Genomic DNA, 25520 nt, shown 5'->3' on the forward strand with positions numbered 1-25520 from the left:
GAAACCGTTAGGGCTGCCTCTACTTAGAAAATTAGTAAATCAAAAACAATATTGCATCCCTAGATAAATTGAAGAGTTTAGTGCCACCAGCAAAGACTTGAAAACCACAGGCGTAGTAATTCCCACCACATCCCCATTCAACTCTCCTATTTGACCTGTGCAGAAGACAGATGGATCTTGGAGAATGACAGCGGATTCTCATAAGCTTAATCAAGTGGTGACTCCAATTGCAGCTGCTGTACCAGATATGGTTTCATTGCTTGAGCAAATTAACGCACCTCCTGGTGTCTGGTATGCAGCCATTGATTTGGCAAATGCCTTTTCCTCTATTTGTGTCCATAAGGCCCACCAGAAGCAATTTATTTGCCTTCAGCTGGAAAGACCAGCAACATACATTTACTGTCCTGCCTCAGGGGTATATAAACTCTCCAGCTTTGTATCATAATCCTCTTTTTGGAGAGACCTTGATCATTTTTTGCTTCCACAAGATATCCCACTGATTAATTACATTGATGACATTATGCTGATTGGATCCAGTGAGTGAGAAGCAGTAAGCACATTGGACTTATTGGACATTTGCATACAGAAGATAGAAAATAAATAAGACTACAATTCAGGCAACTTCTACCTCAGTAAAATTTCTAGGGGTCCAGTGGTGTGGGCCTGTTGAGATATTCCTTCTAAGATGAAGGATAAGTTGCAGCATTTGGACCCTCCTACAACCAGGAAAGAGGCACAATGCCTGGTAGGCCTATCTGGATTTTGGAGGTAACACATTCTATATTTGGGTGTGTTACTCCAGCCCATTTATCAAGTAACCTGAAGGGCTGCCAGTTTTAAATGGGGTCAAGAACAGAATGTTCTGCAACAGGTCCAGGCTGCTACGTAAGCAGATCTGCCACTTGGGCCATATGACCCAGCAGATCCAATGATGCTTGAGGTGTCAGTGGCAGATATGGATGCTGCTTGGAGCTTTTGGCAGGCCCCCATAGCTGAATCACAGCAGATGCCTTTAGGATTTTTGAGCAAGGCCCTGCCGTCTTCTGCAGATAAGTACTCTCCTGTTATCTGCTTTGCTTCTGCAGATAACTACTCTCCTGTCTCTCTCTTGGCCTGTTACTGGGCTTTGGTGGAAACTGAATATTTGACTATGAGTCATCAAGTCACCATGAGACCTGAACTGCCTATCATGAACTGGGTGCTTTCTGACCCACGTAGCCATAAGGTGGGTCATGCACAGCAGCATTTCATCATCAAATATAAGGGGTATATATGTGATCAGACTCAAGCAGGTCCTGAGGTCACAAGTAGGCTACATGAGGAAGAGGCTCAAATGTCCATGCTCCACACTCCTGCCACCCTGCCTTCTCTCCCCCAACCTGCACTTGTGACCTTATGGGGAGTTCCCTATGAGAAGTTGACAGAGTAAGAGAAGACAAGGGCCTGGTTTACAGATGTTTCTGCCTGATAGTCAGTCACCACCTGAAAACTGACAGCTGCAGTACTACAGCCCCTTTCTAGGACAGCCCTGAAGGACAGTGGTGAAGGGAAATCTTCCTAGTGGGCAGAACCTTGAGCAGTCCGCCTGGTTGTGCACTTTGTTTGGAGGGGAAATGGCCAGATGTGTGATTATATACTGATTCATGTGCTGTGGCCAATGGCTTAGCTGGAGGGTCAGGGACTTGGAAGAAGCATGGTTAAAAAATTGATGACAAAGAAATGTGGGGAAGAGGTATGTGGATAGACACCTCTGAGTGGTCAAAAACTGTGAAGATATTTGTACCTCATGTGAGTGCTCACAAAAGGGTGACCTCGGCAGAGGAGGATTTTAATGATCAAGTGGGTAGAATGACTCATTCAACGGACACTACTCAGCCTCTTTCCCTAGCCACTATTGTCATTGCCTGATGGGCCCATGAACAAAGTGGTCATGGTGGTAGGGATGGAGGTTATGCATGGGCTCAGCAACAAGAACTCCCATTCATCAAGGCTGACCTAACTACGGCCACTGCTGAGTGCCCAATTTGCCAGCAGCAGAGAGCACACTGAGTCCTTGATATGGCACCATTATTTGGGGTGATCAGGCAGCTACTTGGTGGCAGTGGATTATACTGAACCTCTTCCATCATGGCAAGGACATTGGTTTGTCCTCACTGGAACAAACACCTATTCCGGATATGGGTTTGCCTATCCTGCACGCAATACTTCTGCCAAGACTATCATCTGTGGTCTCAGGGAATGCCTTATTCACCATCATGGTATTCCACACAGCATTACCTCTGACCAAGACATTTACTTTATAGCTAAAGAAGTGCACAGGTGGGCTCATTCTCATGGAATTCACTGGTCTTACCATGTTTCTCATCATTCTGAAGTAGCTGGATTGATGGAACAGTGGAATGGCCTTTTTAAGTCATAATTACAAGCCCAAATAGGTGACAATAATTTGCAGGGCTGGGGCAGAGCTCTCCAGAAGACTGTCTGTGCTCTGAATCAGTGTCAAGTATATGGTACTGTTTCTCCCATAGCCAAGGGTCACGGGTCCAGGAATCAAAGGGTGGAAGTGGAAGTGGCACCACTCACCATCACTTCTAGTGACCCACTAGCAAAGTTTTTGCTTCCTATAACTGCAACATTACATTCTGCTGGCCTAGAGGTCTTAGATCCAGAGAGAGGAATGCTACCACCAGGAGACACGATTCCATTAAACTGGAAGTTAAGATACCACGTGTCCACTTTGGGCTCCTCCTACCTCTAAGTCAACAGGCTAAGAAGGGAGTTACACTGTTGGCTGGGGTGATTGACTAGGACTATCAAGATGAAATTCGTCCACTACTCCACAATGGAGGTAAAGAAGAGTGTGTGTGGAATACAGGAGATCCCTTAGGGCATCTCTTAGTATTACTATGCTCTGTAATTAAAGTTAACTGGAAACAACAGTTCAATCCAGGCAGGACTACAGATGGCCCAGACTTTTCAGGAATGAATGTTTGAGTCACTCCACCAGGGAAAAAACCACTATCTGCTGAGGTGCTTGCTGAAGGCAAAGGGAATACAGAACGGGTAGTAGGAGAAGGTAGTCATCAATACTAGCTACGACCATGTGACCAGCTGAAGAAATGAGGACTGTAATTGTCATGAGTACTTCCACCTTATTTTGTTAAGAACATGTATACAGTTGTACTAAGAAAATATCTTTATTTTATTTCCTTTTTTTCTTTATCATGTGACATAAGATTTATTGACTGCATATCAGCATTTAAATGTTGTTAACTTTATAGAATAGCATTTAGGTTAATGATTAGTGTGCTTCTGGTTGTAAGAAAGATAGCTGTATTGTGGTTAGGCATAATTATGATCTTATTGTTGTCTTTATTTGGTGATTATATATGATTTCAGGAGATGTGTGTGGGTTCAAGTTGACAAGGGGTGGACTTGTGATAGTTAATACTGAGTGTCACCTTGATTGGATTGAAGGATGCAAATCATTGTTCCTGGGTGTGTCTGTAAGGGTGTTGCCAAAGGAGATTAACATTTGAGTCAGTGGGATGGGAGAGGCAGACTCACCGTCAGTCTGATTGGGCACCACCTAATCAACTGCCAGCACAGCTAGGATAAAAGCAGGTAGAGGAACACGGAAGGACTAGGCTGAGTCTTCCGGCCTTCATCATTCCCCTGTGCCAGATGGATATTTCCTTTCCTCGAACATCGGACCCCAAGTTCCACAGGTTTTGGACTCTTGGACTTAGAGTAGTGATTTATCAAGGACTCTCCGTCCTTCTGCCGCAGGCTGAAGGTTGCACTATTTGCTTCCCTACTTTTGAGGTTTTGGGACTCAAACTGACTTCCTGGCTCCTCACCTTGCAGATGGTCTATTGTGGGACTAAATCTTGTGATCATGTGAGTCATTTCTCCTAATAAACTCCTCTTCATATATTCATCTGTCTTATTACTTCTGTCCCTTTAGAGAACAATGACTAATATACAAGTACTAATAAAATGTTGGCAATTCTAGTATAAACCACACTTACCTCTCTTTGAGAATATAAAATAGTTTTATATAGTTATTTGGGAAAAAGAAAGGAAATTAGAAAACAGTAAATAAACTACCTACACTCACGTAAAACAAGGCATTTACAAAAAATAAGAGGAAAGCAGTAATTTGGGCAATTGAAAGAAGAAAGGATTGACATCAATTTGGAATTGAAACCAATGGTTATGTTTAATCCTGAAAAGTCAACTACAGTCTTTGAGGAAGTACATATATTCACGGTAACTGATTACACTGTTTTGTTTACTCAAATTTGAGAATGACACAGTGGGTCTCAAATGAGTGTTCCTTAGAGTTACTCAGGGAGCTTGTTTGAAATGGAGATTTCTTGGCAGTACTCCCAGAAATTCTGATTCACCATGTATTGAAAGAAGTACAAGAATCTTCCCTTTAGGAAATATTCCAGGTGTCTCTGATGCAGGTGGCTGTGATTCACCTTGAGGAAGGCCAGAAAAGAAAAGGCCAAACCAAGGATGCCTATTCTCAAAGTGAATAGAACTATTAATACCATTTTTGAAAACAAGTCTGGCCAAATTATGGAGGAGAATATTTCTGCCCAAACACCACAAAGAATCCACACCTCTTTGTCACTTGATCACTCATAAGGTTAACTGTATAGTCACCCAGGTGAATACATTGTAAGCCAATCAGTGCTGGCTCACAGAAATGCAGGCCTAGGAACAGATAGGAAAAGTTGGAGAAGTGAAATGCTTCTTGTATCCATAGTAAGCTGGGGGCACACAGGTAGAGGAGATACAGTGAGAAGGAGGACAGACTCATAGTGCCACCTGAAAAACTGCAGATTCTCACAAGGCTTTGAAGACTCTGTTGAATGAAGCCTCAGCCTCCTTTCTCAATGTCTACTGCTTGGCAGCAACTATACCACACTGCTTGCAATATCTGACCTCAGAATGACTTTTCATATCTATGTCTTTGCTTAAAATGTTTCCTCAATCTAGAATAGCCTCCTTTCTTCCATGACTATTTTTTTTTTTTAATCTTTTAAATCCTCAGCTCATATGGAGCTTCCTATGTGACATACTATGTTTAGGTCTTCAAAGTACACTTTTTTTTTTTCAAAAATAATTACTTATTGTATTCTCTCTGGGAGCACTCTGTATTTTGATTTTATATTTAATGTATTTAACCAGATTGTTGCATCACTCATGACATTTTCAGTGCCTAGAGGCCAACCAATATGGTTTCTAAATTTTCTTCTTTTTCAATTGACTTGTCCGATTGCCAAGAGCCCATATGGTAGGCAAGCTTCTATAATAGCTCCCAATGATCCCCACCTCCTGATATTCACACCCTCGTGTCACTCTTTTCCTTTAAGTATGGCCTGAATCTAGTGGCTTGCTTCCAATGAAAAGAATGTGGGAAAAGAGGAGATGTCATTTCTGACATTAAGTTATAAAAAGCTGACTTTCATCTTGCTGGCACTTTCTCTTTCTCTTGCTCATTTTGATCATGCAAGCTGCCATGTTGTGAACTGCTCTATGGAGATGCTCCTGTGGCTGGAAACAGAAGGCAGCTTCAGATCAAACAGCAGTGTGGTATAGTTACTGGTCCAACAGCTTACAGAACACTGAATCTTGCTATCAACCACTGAGTCAACTTAGTTGCAGTCGTACGAGAGAAACCTAAGAGAACAAAGCTCCACCATTAATGGATTCCTAACTCTCCTAACTGTAAAATAATAAATGTTGCTTAAACTACCAAATTTTGGTATCATTTGTAACATAGCATAAGTAACTAATAACCCATACATAAGGAGTAGGTTTTCCTTCTAAGTTCTTGCACTCTTCCTCCCCAAGAATTGAAGACCTGTTCATGAATAGCGGTGTGGAAACTGAGAACATATTTCAAAGAAGTGTTGCTGTCTTTCCACCCTTAAAACCTAAATATGACCCACTTCTGATTACCAGTATTATGCTCCACCCATTTTTAGGATATTTGTGACTTCATCTTCTATTTATGTGCCATCCTCCGCCCCATTTATAATTAAGATTGCCTTATTCAGGGGCACCATATTGAGAGCGCCATATGCTGCTTGCATCATTGAACATATTTGCCAGAAAGTCTTATTCCTTTCCACACTCTGCCCTGATTTTGAAGGTCTACATTGGTTCATACGTCTTATGTGTCTTAACTAATTCTCATCACTCAATCGCCCCAAGACAGGACCTATGATGACACCACTGAACACAAGGTGAAAAACACATAGTTGTCATGTCATAAGTACCAAGTATGTTTTTGTTCATCACTTCCCAACTGAGGTATTGAGAAATTACTCATAATGAGGCTGTATTTTTTCAATATTTCAAAGAGTCTGGCATGTTAGGTATTACATATCATTTCATTGTAAGATTAATTGACACATCATTTTGTAATTATATCAACTAAGTATGCTATTATTTTGATCAAATTGTCACTCTGATTAATTAAACATAACGTTATTTAATAAATATTGATTAAATAAGAGTATCATGTCAGGTAGACAAACTCTTTTAATGTACAAGGGAAATTATCAGGAAAGGTCCTTCACAATTAAGTTATTAGGAACTCTTACTGTAGCTTGAGACCCTGGTAATTCACATTTATTGGGCATACAAAGAAATCTACCTAACTATACCACTGTCATGTACATAACATTACATACATATTTTTAATTCTATTCTGAGTCTTTGTTTTTTCTTTCTAAAATGCAAATTTCTATTGGATTTTAATATGTAAGTCATCTAATAAGCTTAAATATGGATAGATAATAAATATGTATTTCACTTCAACTATATGTACATTGCAAACAAAAATATTTAGCCTTTCTAACTATGTTATTATTTATCTACACAATGGAAATCACCTTGACAGTTGTTAGCACTAACTTTTTTTTTTTTTTTTTTTTTTGAGACAGAGTCTCACTCTGTGACCCAGGATGGAGTGCAGTGGCTTGACCTTGGCTCACTACAACCTCCACCTCCCGAGTAGCTGGGATTATAGGCACGGCACCTGCCACAATATTCAGCTAATTTTTGTGTTTTTAGTAGAGACAAGGTTTCACCATGTTGGCCAGGCTGGTCCTGAACTCCTGATCTCAAGTGATCCCCCTGCTTTGGCCTCCCAAAGTGCTGGGACTGCAAGCGTGAGCCACCACGCCCAGCCTACCACTAACATTTTTAAGTTAATATTTTAACTGACAGATAAAATTGTACGTATTTACTGTGTACAATGCACTGTTTCAAAGTATATATACGTTGTAGAATAACTCTAGCTAATTAACATATGCACTACCTCACATAGTTATAATTTTTGTAGAAACATTTTATATCCACTCTGTCAAGATTTTTCAGGAATATAATGTGTTAACTATATTCATCATATTGTACAATAGATCTCTTGAATTTATTCCTCCTATCTAACTGAAATTGTTTTATTACTTGACCAACATCTCCCAATCACACCCCCTAAATTATTTAAAATAAATAAATGAAGCAGGATGAATATGTTCCCTGTGGAAATGTTGTCAATCTAATTCACAGAATGTGTTTTGGAATGAGAGACTGCAGGGTGTTGGTCCGAGCCTGGTCATCATTAGCTGTGTGACACTGAGCTACAGACAAAATATATCAAGAGTCCATTCCTCATGACTACAATGCTTACAAGAACACTCACTTTGCAGGTTCATTGAAAGGATCAGATGAGTTAATGCATAGAATGCTATTCAAATAGTTTATTACTTTATTCTATTGTTACTTAATGTTATTCTAGAAAAATTAGGTACTCACTTCTCATATGTTCTGATAATACATTTCATAGCTGACTATTTGGCATACAAGCCAAAAAAAAATTCAGAAAATTCTGCTGGAAAAACCTATCTATCTATCTATCTATCTATCTATCTATCTATCTATCTATCTACCTACCTCTCTCTCTCTCTCTCTCTCTCTCTCTCTCTCTATTTTTTTTTGTTGTTGTTGTTTAAATTCTTCATGACCATACTGTGGTCAATCCTAATCTTTTGCAAGCCTGCAACCTCTGAAGTTTATATGACAGTTCACTTCAATCTAATTTCCCTGGAATTCAGCATAATTTGCATACTTATTACTTACCACAATTTACAAATCTGGTCAATTTATAACTACTCCTAAATTGTAATGTCCTTAAGAATAGACACCAGTCCTAATCAGTTTTCTCCTAACCCACAACAAATAATATTTTGCTCACAGATAGTACTCTATACAGGCGATACCAAAAAATGCATGAATTTATGTTGAATCTGAATTATAGGTACCAATCTTGAAATTTGATTTTCTGTACATATGAAGATAATATTACTTTATGTGAAATTTTAAAAAGTTACAGCATAAAATAGCTCTATAGAGAAGATAACCTTAAAAATTAATTATCTAACAACTTAATCACAACTCATAATGATACAATTGTATGTAAACTTTTTTCAATATAGCATTTAGTAAGGGAACCCATTGTTTTTTTTACTTATTTCACAATAAATGGGACCAATTCATTGCCATTTTGATAACTAATAGGACCAAGAAAAGAATTGTCTCCAGTATCACCTTTTGATTTTATAATCATATAAAATATAAGGATTTAGTGAAGTTATGTTTAGTTATCTTTATTTATTTATTTATTAACTTTCTTTTTCCTTTTGTTAATTTTGTTTTTCTTTTTTGATACTCACTATGGGGTCTCACTATGTTGCTCAGACTGGTCTTGAACTCCTGGCCTCAAGTGATCCTCCAACCTCAGCCTCTTGAGTAGCTGGGACTATGTTGCAAGCCACCTTGTCTGGCTAGTTATCTTTAATTAATGACATTTGTTAAAGTAACACAAAAATCCTAGAAACATTTGCCTATTGAAACTTTCTGATAATGTGAATGAAGTAAAGTTTGGAGTCTCTGTCTTATTGAAAATACTCAAGGTTAATATAATAAAAACAGCAAAGCAGTAATGCATAAAAGAATTATTAGAAGTGTAATAAAATTATTTGGACCTCCAACTATAGCAACACTGATTAATGACTGCTTTTTAATTAATTGGAAGTTGTTCAATCATCGTGCCATTTCATTTCACCTGAGAGTTTTTAGAAAAGGGTCAGAGCCAAAACATATGCTAGTTCAATCTGCAATAAGGTATACTTAAGCAATTTCATTTTTCTTGGCAGGGCAAGTGTGGGCTATTCATTTCTCATTTATTCACGATGATGATATTCCTGCTCAACTGGCTAGTGTGATCAATGAAGACAGTCTTAGGCATTAGAATATGAATAAAGTTTACTTTTAAGCTGTGCATTCAAACTAAATTACCTACTCTTCTTATAGAATCTTTACCACATGATATGTGTTTAGCCTCTTTATTTTTCATACAGATATATAGTTTTTGTCACACCAGATTTCCTTTACGGTTCTAAAATCTTTACACTGGTCATTGAGTAGATACTAGAATAAACCAGAAGTCAATTTTAAGAATGTTAGTTTGGCATCACTCTTAGATTGTGCACATATTTTCTTTATTTGTCTAAGTCCCAGCTCTGCCTATGACCCAGTGAGGGGCAACATAACTTATTAGCATCCATACCCTGTGGATTCCTAATTTTCATTTAGGCAACAACTGTAGCCAGCAGGTGGCAGTGTGACAGAGCCCGCATATGCACCAATCATATTGATAACTAACAAATTAGGATTCTAAGATCTAAACTTTCAGGGACCAATGACACTTGCTTCCACTATAAACGTTCATACTTCCTTCCATTTTCTAAATGGTTGAAGCTCAAGGCTCTGAAAGGAGGCACTAGACCTTATTGTTATGAGTGTCTTCAATACTATGATAATTGCTTTCATAGCCCAGGGAGTCCCTGGAAAGAAAGAGACCTGCCACAGCTACAGTAGAAGCAATCAATAAACTATCTGAGACATCCATCTGGAGTTAAGGCACATGGGCCTACTATCTCTACATCAAGGAAATATGCACCTGTTTGTGTATTAATAGGAACGTTTAGGTAGGATTAGATAGTTTTCTACTTAATAATATTTTATTATGGATGGTATGTTTATGATAAGTAGAAGTTATTGAAGTGACTGGTCAGTTGTCACTTATTGTATCCCCACCATTAGAGTGAAAGTAACATGGTTCACAGAGGTCTTCTATTCTGTAACTTAGACAATTCATTTTCACCATATTTCTCAAAGATCTTAGAAAACAAGAGGATTTTTTAAATTCTGATACATTTTAGCTGTCCCCAAATTCTGCATAAATGAAATAAATGAAAGCATGAAATGAATGAGGAAAACATATGTGACTATAATAGGATGTGGTATGGGAGGGGAGAAAGACGCCAGGTGTGAAAGGACACTTGGGGAAAACAAAGAAAATAAGGATGGGAGCCCTTCAAGAAGGAGAGACTGTCGTTCTCTTCTCCCTACCATATGACTGCTTGGAAGCTAACTCGCTGATCATCCCAAGCCTGACTGCCCAAAGAGGGCAGATATGAAAGAAGATGGCAAGGCAGAGGAAACTTGCAATATCGTGGCAACCCATCATACACCGGTTTTAATGTCATGAAAATGAGTGAATTTCCCATGGTCAACTGGACACAGGAGAAAGGACCTAAAATCGAGAAATCATGCTATCAATTTACCCAAAGAGGCCGCCTGCTAAGCAAGGGGGCCCTAGAATTAAGAAGTTATAAGGTCTACCACTGGGTGTCCATGTCAGATTCCCATGCGGAGGGGACACCTGGAGCCCCCAACAGCAAATAATTCACAAAATTACACGAGAATTAGCATTTCAACAACTGTCTTTACTGCCATTCCAGTTTAGTCCTAAAAATGGCGGCAGGTGGTTCACTCCTGTAATCCCAGCACTTTGGGAGGCCAAGGCAGGTAGGTCACCTAAAGTCGGGAGTTCGAGACCAGCCTGGCCAAGATGTTGAAACCCCGTTTCTACTAAAAGTACAAAAATTAGCCAGGTGTGGTGGTGCATGCCTGTAATACCAGCTACTTGGCGGGCTGAGGCGGAAGAATCACTTGAACCCAGAAGGTGGAGGTTGCAGTGAGCCGAGATCACACTACTGCACTCCGGCTTGGGAGACAGAGCAAGACTATGTCTAAAAAATAAGAAAAAAAAGGTGGCAACCAATGGAGCACTATATTGGCACTACATTAATAGAGATTTACGCATTTTAAAAACTTCCGTCTTTCCTTTCTATTGCAAGAAACTGGAGAATCAATAGCTCCACCCCCAAGGAATGAAAGTTCTGATTATGTTGTCTTTGAGTTCTTCGGATATCTGTTCCCATGTATCAGCAAACACCAAAGTGTAGTTGCTTTTAATAATTGAGAAATATTGTAAAATTGTGACGAATAAATTTTCATATTTATTACAATTTTGTGGGTAAGAATTTGGGCAGGATTTGGCTGAGTTAATATTCCATTTCACATGGCATTGATGAAGTTTACATTGTGATATTCTGCTAGTAAAGTGGACTGGACTACAGGCTCCAAGACAGCATCACTCACATTTCCAGAACACTGGGAGGTATGGCTGGAACGCAGAGCTGAGCTGGAGTTAACTAGAGCACCACAATGTGACCTCTCTAGTATGGCAGCCTCCGGGTAGTCAGACTTCTTACATGATACTTGAGAACAATAACTGTTCCAACGAGCAAGGCAGAAGCTGCATGACCTTTTTTGTTAGACTTACTTTTAATAATGAAAATAACCTAAAACTAATGGGATCAGCTAAAGATGCCATGAGGTTGTGGGAATGGATATCTGACTATTCATGTTTGTACGGAGTTGTTGAAGACAAACCAAACTTTTTCATGTTTACATCCCCACTGAGTTGGACTGATCAAAACCCTTCAGCAGAAACGCTCACAGCTATTCCCTGCATGGAAAGTTGGAATTAGCTGCTAAAGTGTTATAAATTTACACCAGATGCAAAAAATAAAACAAGAAGGAAGCAAATGGAAGAGATTCAGTTGAGATTTTTCCAAACCTTTCAAGAGACCATAAGTAAAAGGAATGGGGAGATGCACTTTTATTAAAAACAACTATCTCAAGAGCCAAACGTCACCACTCTCACCCCCATACATTACTTGAGAAAGTTGTGATAATAACCTTGATTGTTCTGTCAAACAAATAAAACCTATAAGCACTCTCAGTCTAGAGCATTCTCTTCTGAACCAAGCAGAAACCAACTCAAGAAATAATTCCTAATAATTGTAAACATTTTGAGCCACTCCTTGAAGAATTGCAATGGAAACTCCTATATATTCCACAGTGATAGTAATCAAAAATAAATTTGAATAAAGGGAGAGAAAGGGAAGATGTATGAGTTTTTATTTTTTTTTTCTTTTTTTTTTTTTAAGACGGAGTCTCGCTCTGTCGCCCAGGCTGGAGTGCAGTGGCGCGATCTCGGCTCACTGCAAGCTCCGCCTCCCGGGTTCACGCCATTCTCCTGCCTCAGCCTCCCGAGTAGCTGGGACTACAGGCGCCCACAACCGCGCCCGGCTAATTTTTTGTATTTTTAGTAGAGACGGGGTTTCACCGTGGTCTCGATCTCCTGACCTTGTGATCCGCCCGCCTCGGCCTCCCAAAGTGCTGGGATTACAGGCGTGAGCCACCACGCTTTAAGTACTCTCTTCGATGTCAGAAAATATTTCAGAATGGGTGATTATATATGATAATTATTTTGCCTTGCCTGGCCCTGTGAAATTCCCAACGATATGTAAAAGGAACCCGTGTGGAAGAGAAATTGATACTTGGGTGAATTTTTGAGGGTAGAGCATAGAAAAGGATGAGGTCACACAATGAAATGCACTACTAGATATTCATGCAATCCTGCAAACAGGACTCATTGGCAGCTGTCACAATTTCTCTGGACTTACGCTGTGAGGAAAAGGAACAGGTTTCTGAGTTTCCCCGCGAGACCACTCAGCTGTCAGTCCAAAAATGAAAAACATCTCAGCAGGGACTCGTTTAAGAGTCTTAAATCCAAAGAACTGCAGTATAACATTGATTCTGTCCATGCCATACTTACTAACTTTACTCGCAATTATGGAGAAATTATACTGCGCAGTGCTTTCTCTGTCTAGTAATTCATTAGTGGCGATGGTTCCTTCATTTCCATCTATTGTAAAGTAGCTGTCCCCATCACTCTTCCAATCTATGAAGTACCTGTATATGAAAAGAGTAGATGCAAATGTGCAATGATTACACATTAATCATAATGGCACTTAGGCTAACTTGACACAGTTCCTTATTTTTCTCCCTGTAGCTATTACCCACCTTGCAATAAAGAAGAGTGTAAATGACAGCTTCTTTATTGCAAAGTCAGTATGCTCAAGGGGAAACTGGAAATAATAAAAGATTTAGTACTTCTGCTCTTCATGTTATTTTAGGGTCTTGGCACCTTGAAAGCTCAGCAGAGACTAAAATTCTAAAGCTGACCATGAGTTTCCTTAACCTGCTGAATATTAAAACTTTTCAAAGCAGTAAAAAATTCCTTAACAGTGGCTATGGCTGTGGAAATAGGGTTGAGAGAAGCACCTGGAAACAACTACAAAGAACCCAGGCCAAAACAGAGGTAGAATCTTTGTTTCCAAAGATAGAAAAATAACATCATGGAAACAAAAGGTAAATTTTTTAACTGACAATTTGGTGATTATACAAAAATATTTTCCTCAAGCACATATAAAATGGTCATTGTTGTTTTACTTTGTTGTGTATTTTATTGTTTCATTGTTGTTTTACTATATATCAGTCAACATTAAAAAAAAAAAAAACAACAGTGACCTTGGGTAATGGTGTCTCTTTATCATGTTTATTATGTGACAGATTTGATAATAATGTATGTCGCCCTATGTGAAGCAACTGGACTAAAAATTCCAAGAAAATGAATAGCAAAATAAAAAATGCATGTATTTAAATCTTTAAGTAACAGTAGATATATGGATTGATATTAAGTGAAATTCTTTTTCCAACATGTGTTTTCAATCATCACAATCATTAACATTTTAAAATATGACCATTTGATAGACATTATTCTCAATGCTTACACATTGAGAATATGAAATGCCTGAAGAATAGTATTATCAATCTGTTTTATGTATAAGAAAACAGAAAGCATAGAGACATGAAGGAATGTGTCCAAATTAAAATAGAAAGTTTTAGATTGATGTTTGAACCAGGTCATTAATGTTTCCCATATGATTATCATTATATAGTCTTACCAATTTTAAATAGAACATTTCATGGGAAAAGATTTTGCTGATCAAAAGGTACAATACACAAAATATTTGTCATCATTTTATTCTAGCCTGGTACCAAAGAGAGGTCATTTCAAACAATGGCTGAAAGCAGATGGCATCATTGTTAGTCAGTCCCTTGGAATCCCCACTCCAAAGAAAGTGTTCATGGTGAAAAGTCAGTAAAGGGATGTGTATCTCAACATAACAAACTATTTATTTTGACAAGCTGATTATTTGAAACTGTAGCAGTTTGTATGTTATTTCAGTTCTAGATCACTTGCATTTACAAGTGAAATATATCTGAAATATATCATTCCATACTAGTCTATACTTGTTAGTACAGGTATAACTTAATTTACAGCTCTTCACTTTATTGTACTTCACCCCTAGTGCCGTTTTTACAAATTGAAAGTTTGTTGCAACCCTGTGTCAAGTAAGTTCATCAGCATCATTTTTCCAACAGTGAGTGCTCACTTCATATTTGTGTCATGTTTTGGTAATTATTGTAATACTTCAAAATTTTTAATTAATATGATAACTGTTAGGGTGATGTATGAACAGTGATACTTGATGTTACTATTGAAATTATTTTGAATGACAACGAATTATTTTGAGGCATAATGAACTGCACCCATATAAAAGGGTAAACTTAATCAATAAACGTTGTGTGTCCTGACTGCTTCACTAACCAGCTGTTCCCTCATCTGTCTCCTGATCCTTGGGCCTTCCCTAGTCCCTGAGACACGTCGATATTGAAAATCAGTCAATTAATATTTCTACAGTGGGCTCTAACTGTTCAAATGAAAGAGTCACACATATCTCACTTTTAATTAAAAGCTAGAAATGATTAAGCTCAGTGAAGAAGGCATGCCTAAAGCCAAGATAGTCTAAAAGCCAGGCCTCTCATGCCAAACAGTCGAGCTGTGAATGCAAAGGAGGAGTCCTTGAAGGAAATTGAAAGTGCTACTCCAGTGAAGACAAGAATGGTTTAAAAGCAAATGAGTCTTATTGTGGTTATAGAGAAACTTCAGTGGTCCGGATAGAAGATAAAACCAGGCACAACATTCCTTTAAGCCAAAGCCTGATCCAGAATATGACCCTAACTGTCTTCAATTCTATTGGAGAGAAGTAAGGAAACTGTAGAAGAAAAATGTGACCTAGCAGAGGTTCGTTTAAGAGGTTTAAGGAAATAAGTCTTCTCTATAACATTAACGTGCAAGGTAAAGCAGGGAGTACTTATGTAGAATCTGCAGAAAGTTATCAAAAGATCTAGATAAGGTCATCAATAAAGGTGGCTACACTAAACAACAGATTTTAAAAGTATGTAGAACAGCCTTCTATTGGAAGAAGATGCCATCAAGGACATTTACAGCTAGAAAAGAGAAGTCAATGCCTGGCTTCAAAGCTTCAAAAAACAGTCCGACTATCTTAGCAGAAGCTGATACAAGTGGTGATTTGAAGTTGAAGCCAGTGTTCATTAACCATTATAAAAATCCTAGAGTCCTTAGGAATTTTGCTAAATCTACTCTGCCTGTTGCTTTATAAATGGAACAACAAAGCCTGGATGACAGCACATCTGTTTACAGCATGGCTTATTTTTTTTTTTTTTTTGAGACAGAGTCTCATTTTGTCACCCAGGCTGGAATGCAATGGTGTGATCTTGGCTCACCGCAACCTCCGCCTCCCAGGTTCAAGCAATTCTCCTGCCTCAGCCTCCTGAGTAGCTGGTATTACAGGTGCATGCCACCACGCCCGGATAATTTTTGTATTTTTAGTAGAGATGGGGTTTCACCATGTTGGTCAGAATGGTCTCAAACTCCTGACCTCATGATTTGCCCACCTCAGCCTCTCAAAGTGCTGAGATTATAGGCGTGAGCCACCACACCCTGCAGGTTTACTAAATATTTTAAGTCTACTGTCGAGACCCACTGCTCACGAAAAAAAAAATTCCTTTCAAAATATTACCGCTCTTTGACAATGCACCTAGTCACCCAAGAGCTCAGATGGAGATGTATAAAGAAATGAATGTTGTTTCCTTGACTGGCAACACAACATCCATTCTGAAGTCCATGGATCAAAAAAGTAATTTTGACTTTCAAGTCTTCTTATTTAAGAAATATATTTTGTAAGGCCATAGCTACCAAAGATAGTGATTTCTATGATGATTCTTGACAAAGTAAATTGAAAACCTTATGGAAAGGATTTATCATTTTAGATGCTATTAAGAACACTGGTGATTCATGAGAGGAGGTCAAAAGATAAAATCAGGAATTTGGAAGAAGTTATTCCAACCCTCATGGGTTGGAATATATTGAGGGACTCAAGATTTCAATGGAGGAAGTAATTGCAGAGGGGTGGAAATAACAAGAAAACTGAAAGTAGAAGTAAAGCCCTAAGATGGACTGAATTGCTGCAATTTCATGATAAAACTTGAACAAATGGGGACTTACTTCTTATAGATGAGAAAAGTAGGTTATTTCTTGAGATAACATCTACTTTTGGTGAAGATACTACAAATACTATCGAAATCATAACAAAAAATTAGAATAGTATATAAACTTAATAAAGCAGTGGCAGGTTTTAAGAGGATTGACTCCAATTTTGAAAGAAGTTCCATTGTAGGTAAATGCTACTTAACAGCATCACATGCTGCAGAGAAATACTTTGTGGAAGGAAGAATCGACAGAGCAAACCTCATTGTTTTCTTAAGAAATTGCCAGAGCTGCCCCAACCTTCAACAACCACCACCCCAATCAGTCAGTAGCCATTGAGTTCAAGGCAAGACCCTCTACCAGCGAAAAAGATTACAACTTGCTGAAGGCTCAGATGATCTTCAGTGTTTTTTTGTGTTGTTGTTGTTGTTGTTTTTTGTTGTTTTTTGTTTTTTTGTTTTTTAGCAATAAAGTATTCTTAATTAGGGCATGTACTTTTTTGGGCATAATGCCATTTCACACTTACTAGAATATAGTGTAAACATAATGTTTATGGGTACTGGCAAACCAAAAAAATGTTTAACTTGCTTTATTGCAATATTTGATTTATTGTGGTAGTCTGGAACCAAACCTGCAATATATCCAAGGTATGTCTGTCATTGATTTCTGAACCGGAAAATGCATGGTATTTATTAGAATAGGGTATGAGCCATGCTGTTAATCTAATTTTGACATTTCTTCTGTTTATTGGAGGAGTGAGAAAGCATTGATGTCTTCCCATTTCAGCGTGGTACCTTAGCTCACATGAATGCTCTCAAAAATTAAAAATGAAGTTAAGGCACCCCTAAAGGTCAGGAAACACAGAGATATAATGAGCTTAATTCTCCGTATTGCATATTCTTTCCTGAACAAGAAAGTATTTCTCAAAATACTGCTTTACAGCACCTCATTTAACTTGCCATATGCCTAATTTAAGAAGAAAATTGCCACTGAAACTCCTTATTAACTGCAGTATTTCTGAAAGAATTGCTGATGTAGGCTTACTGTGTTCAATTTTTCAATTTATTAAGTATCTGCTGGGTGTCCACTATACACTATACATTATTCTAGAGATGAGACATATAAAAATAACTAAAGTATGATGCCCATCACTGAAGACTTTAGTTGGGAAGACATGGATAAACAGACTATTTCAATGCCTAAAAGAGAGATAGTAAAGAAGGCTCTGCAGGAGTGCCAAGAGAACACATCAAACGTAAAACCTAGTGCTTCAGGCAATCCTTCTTGCACGTGATATTTGGCTGACATTAGAAGGCTATATGGAAATCATCCAAGAGGAGGTTGAAGCAGAAAAAGTGAGGGGAGGAATAGACGGTGTTTTAGAAAGCTGCAACAGCAGTAGCAAAACCACACAGGTACTGTCGAAACTGTAAGTTGTTTAGAATTACCATAGAAAACTATCTGAGAAGCACAATGACATGAAAAAAAATGAGTGATTTAGGTCAAGGAAAATCTTATACATTATAATTAAAAAACTATTAATTTCTCTATAAGTAGTCCTTGGTGCATGATTTGTATTAGAAACTCTCAAATACAACTGAGAGGAATCACTGGTTTTTAATATATTTTTAATAATTTAAAAATATTTCTAATTTATAATAAAGTTGTAAGAACTGCCAAATAAAATTCCAAATACCTTTCACTTACACTTATTATGTTAATATTTTCCCACATTTACTTTAACACTTTCCCTATGTATAAATACATACTGATATTATGCCAGTTCCATCTGAGAACATCAGACAGATACCACATCCCTCGAGCCCTAAATACTTAATTATGTTTTTCCAAGAACAAAGATGATTCATTTGTCCCAGTATCGGTAATGTAAACATAAGCCACCTGGTTAGGGAGATGAAGAATCATATTTTGAAAATAAGTATTTCCAGACTTTATCTCAGGATAACGCCAATATAGACAAAGGTAAAGCTTCTGTAATTTTAGGTAATTCTGATGCTTATTCTGATTGGAAGCTAATGATCTGAGTGAGTGTTTTGCAGATGCTTTTACCCTCTGTTATAGATATCCTGTGCTTCTGTTTCTTGGGGTGAATTAGATTAACTTCGTTTCCAAACTGACTTCCCCTTACCCCCCTACATACTAGTCTTCCAACTAGCCAGGCAAAAATTGTCAAGTCAAGCTCCACACTGCTTCTATTCCTGTGTTCTTTCTCTATTAGCATAGTAAAAATTCTGCAACATCAGATTCACTGTGGGATGTGTAGGATGTTCTGTGAAATGTCGTGAAGTACATTATCTTGTACCTAGAAGGACTGTGGTGACATTAGAGAAATTCTAAAAGATAAGAGAGCCTAGTGTAGTCATATGCTGCAAAATGTCAAAAAAAGCCCATGAGGCTGGGCTTGGTGGCTCACGCCTGTAATCCCAGCACTTTGGGAGGCTGAGGCGGGCAGATCATGAGGTCAAAATATGGAGACCACCCTGGCCAACATGGTGAAACCCGTCTCTACTAAAAATACAAAAAGTAGCTGGGCATGGTGGCATGTGCCTGTAGTCCCAGCTACTTGGGAGCTGAGGCAGGAGAATCACTTGAACCCTGGGGGCAGATGTTGCAGTGAGCTGAGATCACACCATTGCACTCTGCACTCGAGCCTGGGCAATAAGAGTAAAACTCCGTCTCAAAAAAAAAAAAAAAGCACATGAGTATTTGCAGACTCAAGGTTTCAAGTTGTCTGACTTTGGCACCATTAAACTACAGACATGCACTTCATAGAGTCATCAGTTTTTATTCTTTGATTCTTTGATAAACTTTTCTCTTTGATTAGGTTGTTTAATCCATTCCCATTCAACAGCTAATACTGATGTAATGGTATTTGCATTTGCCATTTTGTTTTTTAGGTTTTCTATATTTCTCATGTCTTTTTTGTTTCTCTATTTCTTCTCTACTTCTTTCTTTTACAATAAGTGAGTATTTCTTTAATGATTTTTATTATATCATTTATTTTCTTAGTATCTGCTTTAAATTTTGCCATATATGACTTAACTCATCATATTCACATTCATACTAACTTAATTAGAGTAAAATATAGAAATGTTTCTTCTATATAGTTATGTGCAATAACTGTGTATATTATACCTGTTACATCCATATATGTCACAAGTGCAATAAAACACTGTAATAATTATTAATGTTTATAGTTTTATGTAATGTTTGCATTCTGCCCCTCCTGGTAAGGTATCATGGCCCTTGACTGGTTGTGAAGGGAAGAGAAACCATGTCTTTTTACCGCACCTGCCAGGTGGGCATTTCTATCAAGCAGAGCAAGGATATAGGCATGGGAGAAGGGAGCAGGTTCTGGGTTAAGTGTCACTGTCTTTTGCTATTCTTACCAAGTTTTAGTAGCTTTTCTTGAATAAATTGTTCTTTATGTGCTGCATGCCCTTAGAAAAGTTTCCAGAGGCTGTAAATGAGTGTCTATTATTTCTTAAAGAAACAAATGTCATTTATTCTTGTTTCACCGTGGAGTGTGTCTACAGACTGCATCCTGCTGCCATTCGTTAAGTGGAAACTCCACTAATTTTTGGAATTCTCTTACTCTTTTCTTGTGAATTCCAGTTAACTTACATGATATTTTTCAAAGTTTTTCTTTATTTCCATCTTTGAAAATCTCTGCAATGAACAGATCATTCTTTAATGCTAATAATATTCAATTATTATGTAGATGTTGGCAAATATAACACAGCTTGTATACATTTTGTGTATGTGACATGATTATCTTACTTACCCAAAGCTTGTTAAATTTCTTGAGAGCTCTGAGACTAGCTTTGTTCATCTCTGTGTTGTCAAGGACCTGGGATGTTGTTTGTTGTTTGTACATAGCACCTGCCACTTAAATATTGTATTGATTCATTGCACAGATCCTATACTTCCTGTCTATGTCATAGTTACATATTTCTACATCAAGGCAGCATAGTTAGAGCTTTAAGACTGTCTTATTCGGGACAATCAATTATTTCTTGTTTGCTGAGGACTTCCTCAGTTTTTACAGTGAGTGTACTTAGGACCAGAAAACTCCTCAAGATTTTTCCCAGATAAGATTGGGAAAATTGATCACCTTGTTTATAGTTAATATTTGTAGCATATGTTATAATTCAACAAATTGATTCAAACAGAAGTCTAACTTCATACAGTGAATCACTACATACACAGGTTATGTTTAATTGTAATTTTAGGTATTTTTGATAACAAGTTTAAAATTCAAGAACTTACATAATATATTCATCAAATAATGTGTATATCTCTTAGTTGTGTGTTTCTATATATCAGTCAACCAGGATCCAATATCTTGCAAGCTTAGTAAACATATTTAATTTTTTTGTTCATTCAGTCTAATGCTGAAGTAGAGTTTGCAATACATACATTAACCACCACCTAGATGCAATGAAATATAGCATGAAGCACACTAATTTTTTTTAACAGAGAGAACTAGGGTGACATACATTTTATTTATTTACCTTGTGCAATCAGTTTAGTGAGATTCCCTTCCAATATCTAGTCTCCTTACGTTCTATAAAATTTGGAAAACAATACCTACCTAGCAGTGTAACCATGAATGTTGTTATAAAAATGAAATAAGATAAAGTATATGTTGCATAGGGATAGAGTCATGTGTATCAGCGTATGAGTGTGTGAGTGTTCTTTTCCCCCTTTCTCCCTCTCTCCTTCCGTATTATTTTGTATTACTTCCCAGATAAAAATTCTTCCTTACACACACATTTTCTTATCTGGCATCAAGTAGTGGCACACATAACCTTCAGCTAGCTTTCTAGTACTTGAACTATGAAGTTCTCACATAAACTCATAAAGTACAAACCATAAATGTGGTGCTTCTGTTTGACTGTCAGTCGCTACTTTCTGGTATCTAATTTTTAGCTCTGTCACCTTGTGAAATTTGGCAAGCTCCTTTCTCTTCATGTTATCCTCCAATGAAGCTTTATATCTTCTGGAATATGGCTGAAACATATTTGAACAGTTTCTACTCAGCTAAGCATCTTCTCATAGTTAGCCAGGTCTTAGACTACAGGCTTAATACTAGCTCCCGCATCTTCCTGATGTTCTGTCTGTATGTGACTGACTAAATCCTGTGCCTGACTAAAGGATAAATATTTTCTATTGTGATATTTTATCCAGTATAGCAACTGAGAGACATTCATAAGAAAAGACTTTCGATGAACTTGCAATGAAACCATTCCTACATTTTCTGGACAATTTCGGAAAAGATATGGCCCAGTTCTAAAAGGTATAGAAATTTTGAGGAGTTACAACCTCGCAGAGTAAACCATCATGTGTTTCTGCTGCCAGTCTGCAACAGTCTACTTACAATCTAAGGGTAAAATAGTATTGGAATTGCAACTAATCACAATGGTGTAACATGAACTGTGTAATTTAGCCTAACAAATTAGTTTCTATGAGCAAAAGACTTAAACGGAAAGTATGTTTGACTCATCTCATACTTATTTGGTGAATAGATGGGATTTAAATGAAAAAACAATTATATGATTATAATCTGTATATAATAAAATAAATCTAAAGTTCATACAATTATGTAGTGATTGTTGCTGAAAAAAAAGGTTTTAACAGTTGAATAGAAATCAAAAATTAAAACTTTAACCTGGTCTGCGCAGGCCATTTGAGAAAGTTTGGTTTTATTCCTATACTATAAATTAGTTTTCAGAAATGCTTTAAAAATTTTTATTCTATTTATTAGGTAAGCATTTCCCTTAAAATTGTGCTTTTCAATTTGCTTAATAACTTTCTCACCATCAATGGAAACGCTAACTTTGACCCCGTCCCAGTTCTCAACTACATTAAGTGTAAAAAGAACTTCATGGTACAAAATTACTCTGAAAGTATCACACCTCATTGTTTAAACAAGAAACATCTGGTAATAATGATACAGGTCAAGGTAGAAAATGTTATTTTGTTAAGATAATGATAGTAGATCAAAATGTCTTTACTCATATCTCTTCTTAGTTGCCAATGTTTTCTTTTGTCATTTGGAAGACAATTAAAGAAAGTAAATTCAGTTCAATTCATTTTAACAAACATTTTACTGAGCACCTAAGCCACCTGCAACAATATGTCAATTGTAATTTCTCCATCAGCAATCACAAATAAATGCCACTATGTTCCTCTCAAACTTTTTAAACTACCAGTTCCTACTTTCCTATCAGTTCCTCTTTTTTCTTATCTTCCTCCTCATCTCTACTTTCCCCTTACTAGACTTAAAAGTTGTATCTTAAATGGTTTCGAGGGTTTCTATGGCTTGTTTTAAACGTTTGATGAGAAACTAAATATTTACAAAAGTGTAATCATTTAATAAAAGTAAGTCTTCTGTCTTTAAATTTCCCATTTGTACACACACAATATGATTAAAATAGATCTCTAAAGAAGAAGAAATATACCATAATCTACATAATGTTGAAATTATAATTGTTATATTTGTATTTTCCTCCAAGTTGCTTAAGCTTTCCTCTGCCTTTTTTTTTCTTTTTGGAACAGTCATACATGGTCTTCTCACTCTGTATTGTCTTACAGATCTGGAAGTTAACTTCAAAACTCTCTTCTACCTTGCCATTCTGTTGGTTCATCTGACCGATGTATTTTATCTTTAACTCAGAGCAAAAATAACCTTATCTTTGACAAGAACTTCTTCTGCCCCCAAAGCTTTAAACCTGTCCTTTGGTTTACTTTGCAGACACCTTGAAGCAGCTTACTGTAATAGAAAGAAAATGAGGTTGAGACAAATAACGATTAAGTCTAGGCTCTGTACTTAATAGCTTTAAACTTCCCAAGTCTCAGTTTTATCACATATTAAAAAATACAGACTGTAATACCTGACTAAATAAGTAAAGAATTTGCTCGGTAAATGTTGGTATCTTCTGCTTAGAAGTATCTTTGACTCTAGACCTTCAGAAGTCCCTTATTCTGGACTTAGTTGTCAGCTCATTTCAATTTTTTTCTTCCCATTCACGTCACAGAACTTTCCTAATTTACTCAAAAATCAAAGGCACCTTTCAGCTTTCCTCATGTTCTCCCCATAAAGACTTGCCAAATCCCTCTAGAGAGCATCTATTACTTCCTTCTTACAAAACTGTACCATTTTTTAAACTTTACTTTCTACCTATTTGAATTGGTATTAACAGTTTCTCTCAAATGAGAATAGCAAAGTAACTATTTTGTGTTGTTCATTATACAGGAAGTTTCTTTCAAGTATGAAGAGTTCCTTACTGAATATACTGTTCTATTTATAATACAGTGCACTTATAGGTGTGAATTGAATTACTTTATCTGACTTTTCCTATTGATAATGTCCGGGTCATACTTCAAGCATGGAATACCTTAATTTACATTTTTGAATATTCAAACGTATTTATTCCGACATCTTTTTGAGAGAGCCTCATTATAACTATTTTGTTGAACTAAGTCCAACACCTGTTATCCCAGGTCAGCACTGGATTTATTTACTCTTATTAGGTCATGGCCAAATGGCTCTGAAGAACAGTGCCATTTTACGTAGAGTTACTTACCATTTGAAACCCAAATATAGACATCATATTTGAAAGAAAGCTTTTATTTTCCTTCTTTTCCTTCTAACTAAGCTTGCATTTTCTGTTTGTGATTAGTCTACTCTTTAGCTAATTTGTGCTCTGAAAATTACTTATATTCTCTTAACTGAGTGCTCTGGAACAGCTTATGAAATGGATTCATTTCTCTTGTTTCCTACTGATCACTGATTATTACAGTATTTTTTGAGAAGAACATTTTATATTTATTGTTTATATATTTAAAGTAACTATTTTAATATATAAATAATGTACAAAATCTCAAACACATGTGACAAAGGGGCTATTCTACAAAGGAAATTAAAGAGAGAAGAAAAAGAGCTAGGATAATTGTACTTATATAGGATACTCTCTCAGTACTTGCACGTAAAGCAACAAAACTGAATCTCTAGCAGGCAAAAGTTAAACCCAAATAGTGCAGGTCAGTAATATAGAATATGTAGACTACAAAGACAAGGACGTTCTCTCATTTGGGGGTAGTTACAAAGAGCATAACAGGGCAGCACAAAAATAGTTCATATTCGGCGGGGTGCGGTGGCTCACGCCTGTAATCCCATCTCTTTGGGAGGCGAGGCAGGTGGATCACCAGGTCAGGAGATGGAGACCATCCTGGCTAACACGGTGAAACCTCATCTCTACTAAAAATACAAAAAAATTAGCCGAGCGTGGTGGGTGCCTGTAGTCCCAGCTACTTGGGAGGCTGAGTCAGGAGAATGGCGTGAACCCGGGAGGGGGAGCTTGCAGTGAGCCGAGATCTCGCCACCGCACTCCAGCCTGGGCGACTGAGCGAGACTCCATCTCAAAAAAAAAAAAAAAAAAAAGTTCATAGTCTAACAAATATCTGGACACTTTAGTCATAGAGATTCCCTTAGGTGTATCAATAGAATAATGTAAAATCTACTTGAAAATTAAAGCAAATGCATCATTTCCTATTTCATTGAAATCCTCCTATCCTTCTAAAAATTGGAGTTGTAGATCTGTATCACAAACCCATTGAATTTGGTAAACAGTAAAACGCTTAGTTATGCCTAAATTGTATAAGAACTTTGTAGTTCTCCAGTAAAATAAAGGGAACTTAATCTTACATAATAAGGTATAATATGGTGAGTCCAGCCTGA

The 25520-nt window shown here is 37.2% G+C and overlaps 1 protein-coding gene across 9 annotated transcripts in view; it reads right to left on the bottom strand.

Annotated features, from left to right (window-relative positions):
* Positions 1-25520, bottom strand: part of CDH12 (cadherin 12) — a 1136530-nt gene that overhangs the window by 25876 nt on the left and 1085134 nt on the right. For 8 of the 9 annotated variants that reach the window (XM_005556619.5, XM_073995100.1, XM_045393559.3 and 5 more), the window contains one exon: positions 13115-13251. In XM_005556619.5, coding sequence (XP_005556676.1) covers positions 13115-13251 — 137 coding nt within the window. Of the gene's footprint in view, positions 1-13114; positions 13252-23257; positions 23553-25520 lie in introns of those variants that run through there. The other variant, XM_073995102.1, reaches the window with a different exon arrangement.

The sequence above is a fragment of the Macaca fascicularis genome, chromosome 6 (assembly GCF_037993035.2).
Source record: "Macaca fascicularis isolate 582-1 chromosome 6, T2T-MFA8v1.1".
Classification (NCBI taxonomy): domain Eukaryota; kingdom Metazoa; phylum Chordata; class Mammalia; order Primates; family Cercopithecidae; genus Macaca; species Macaca fascicularis.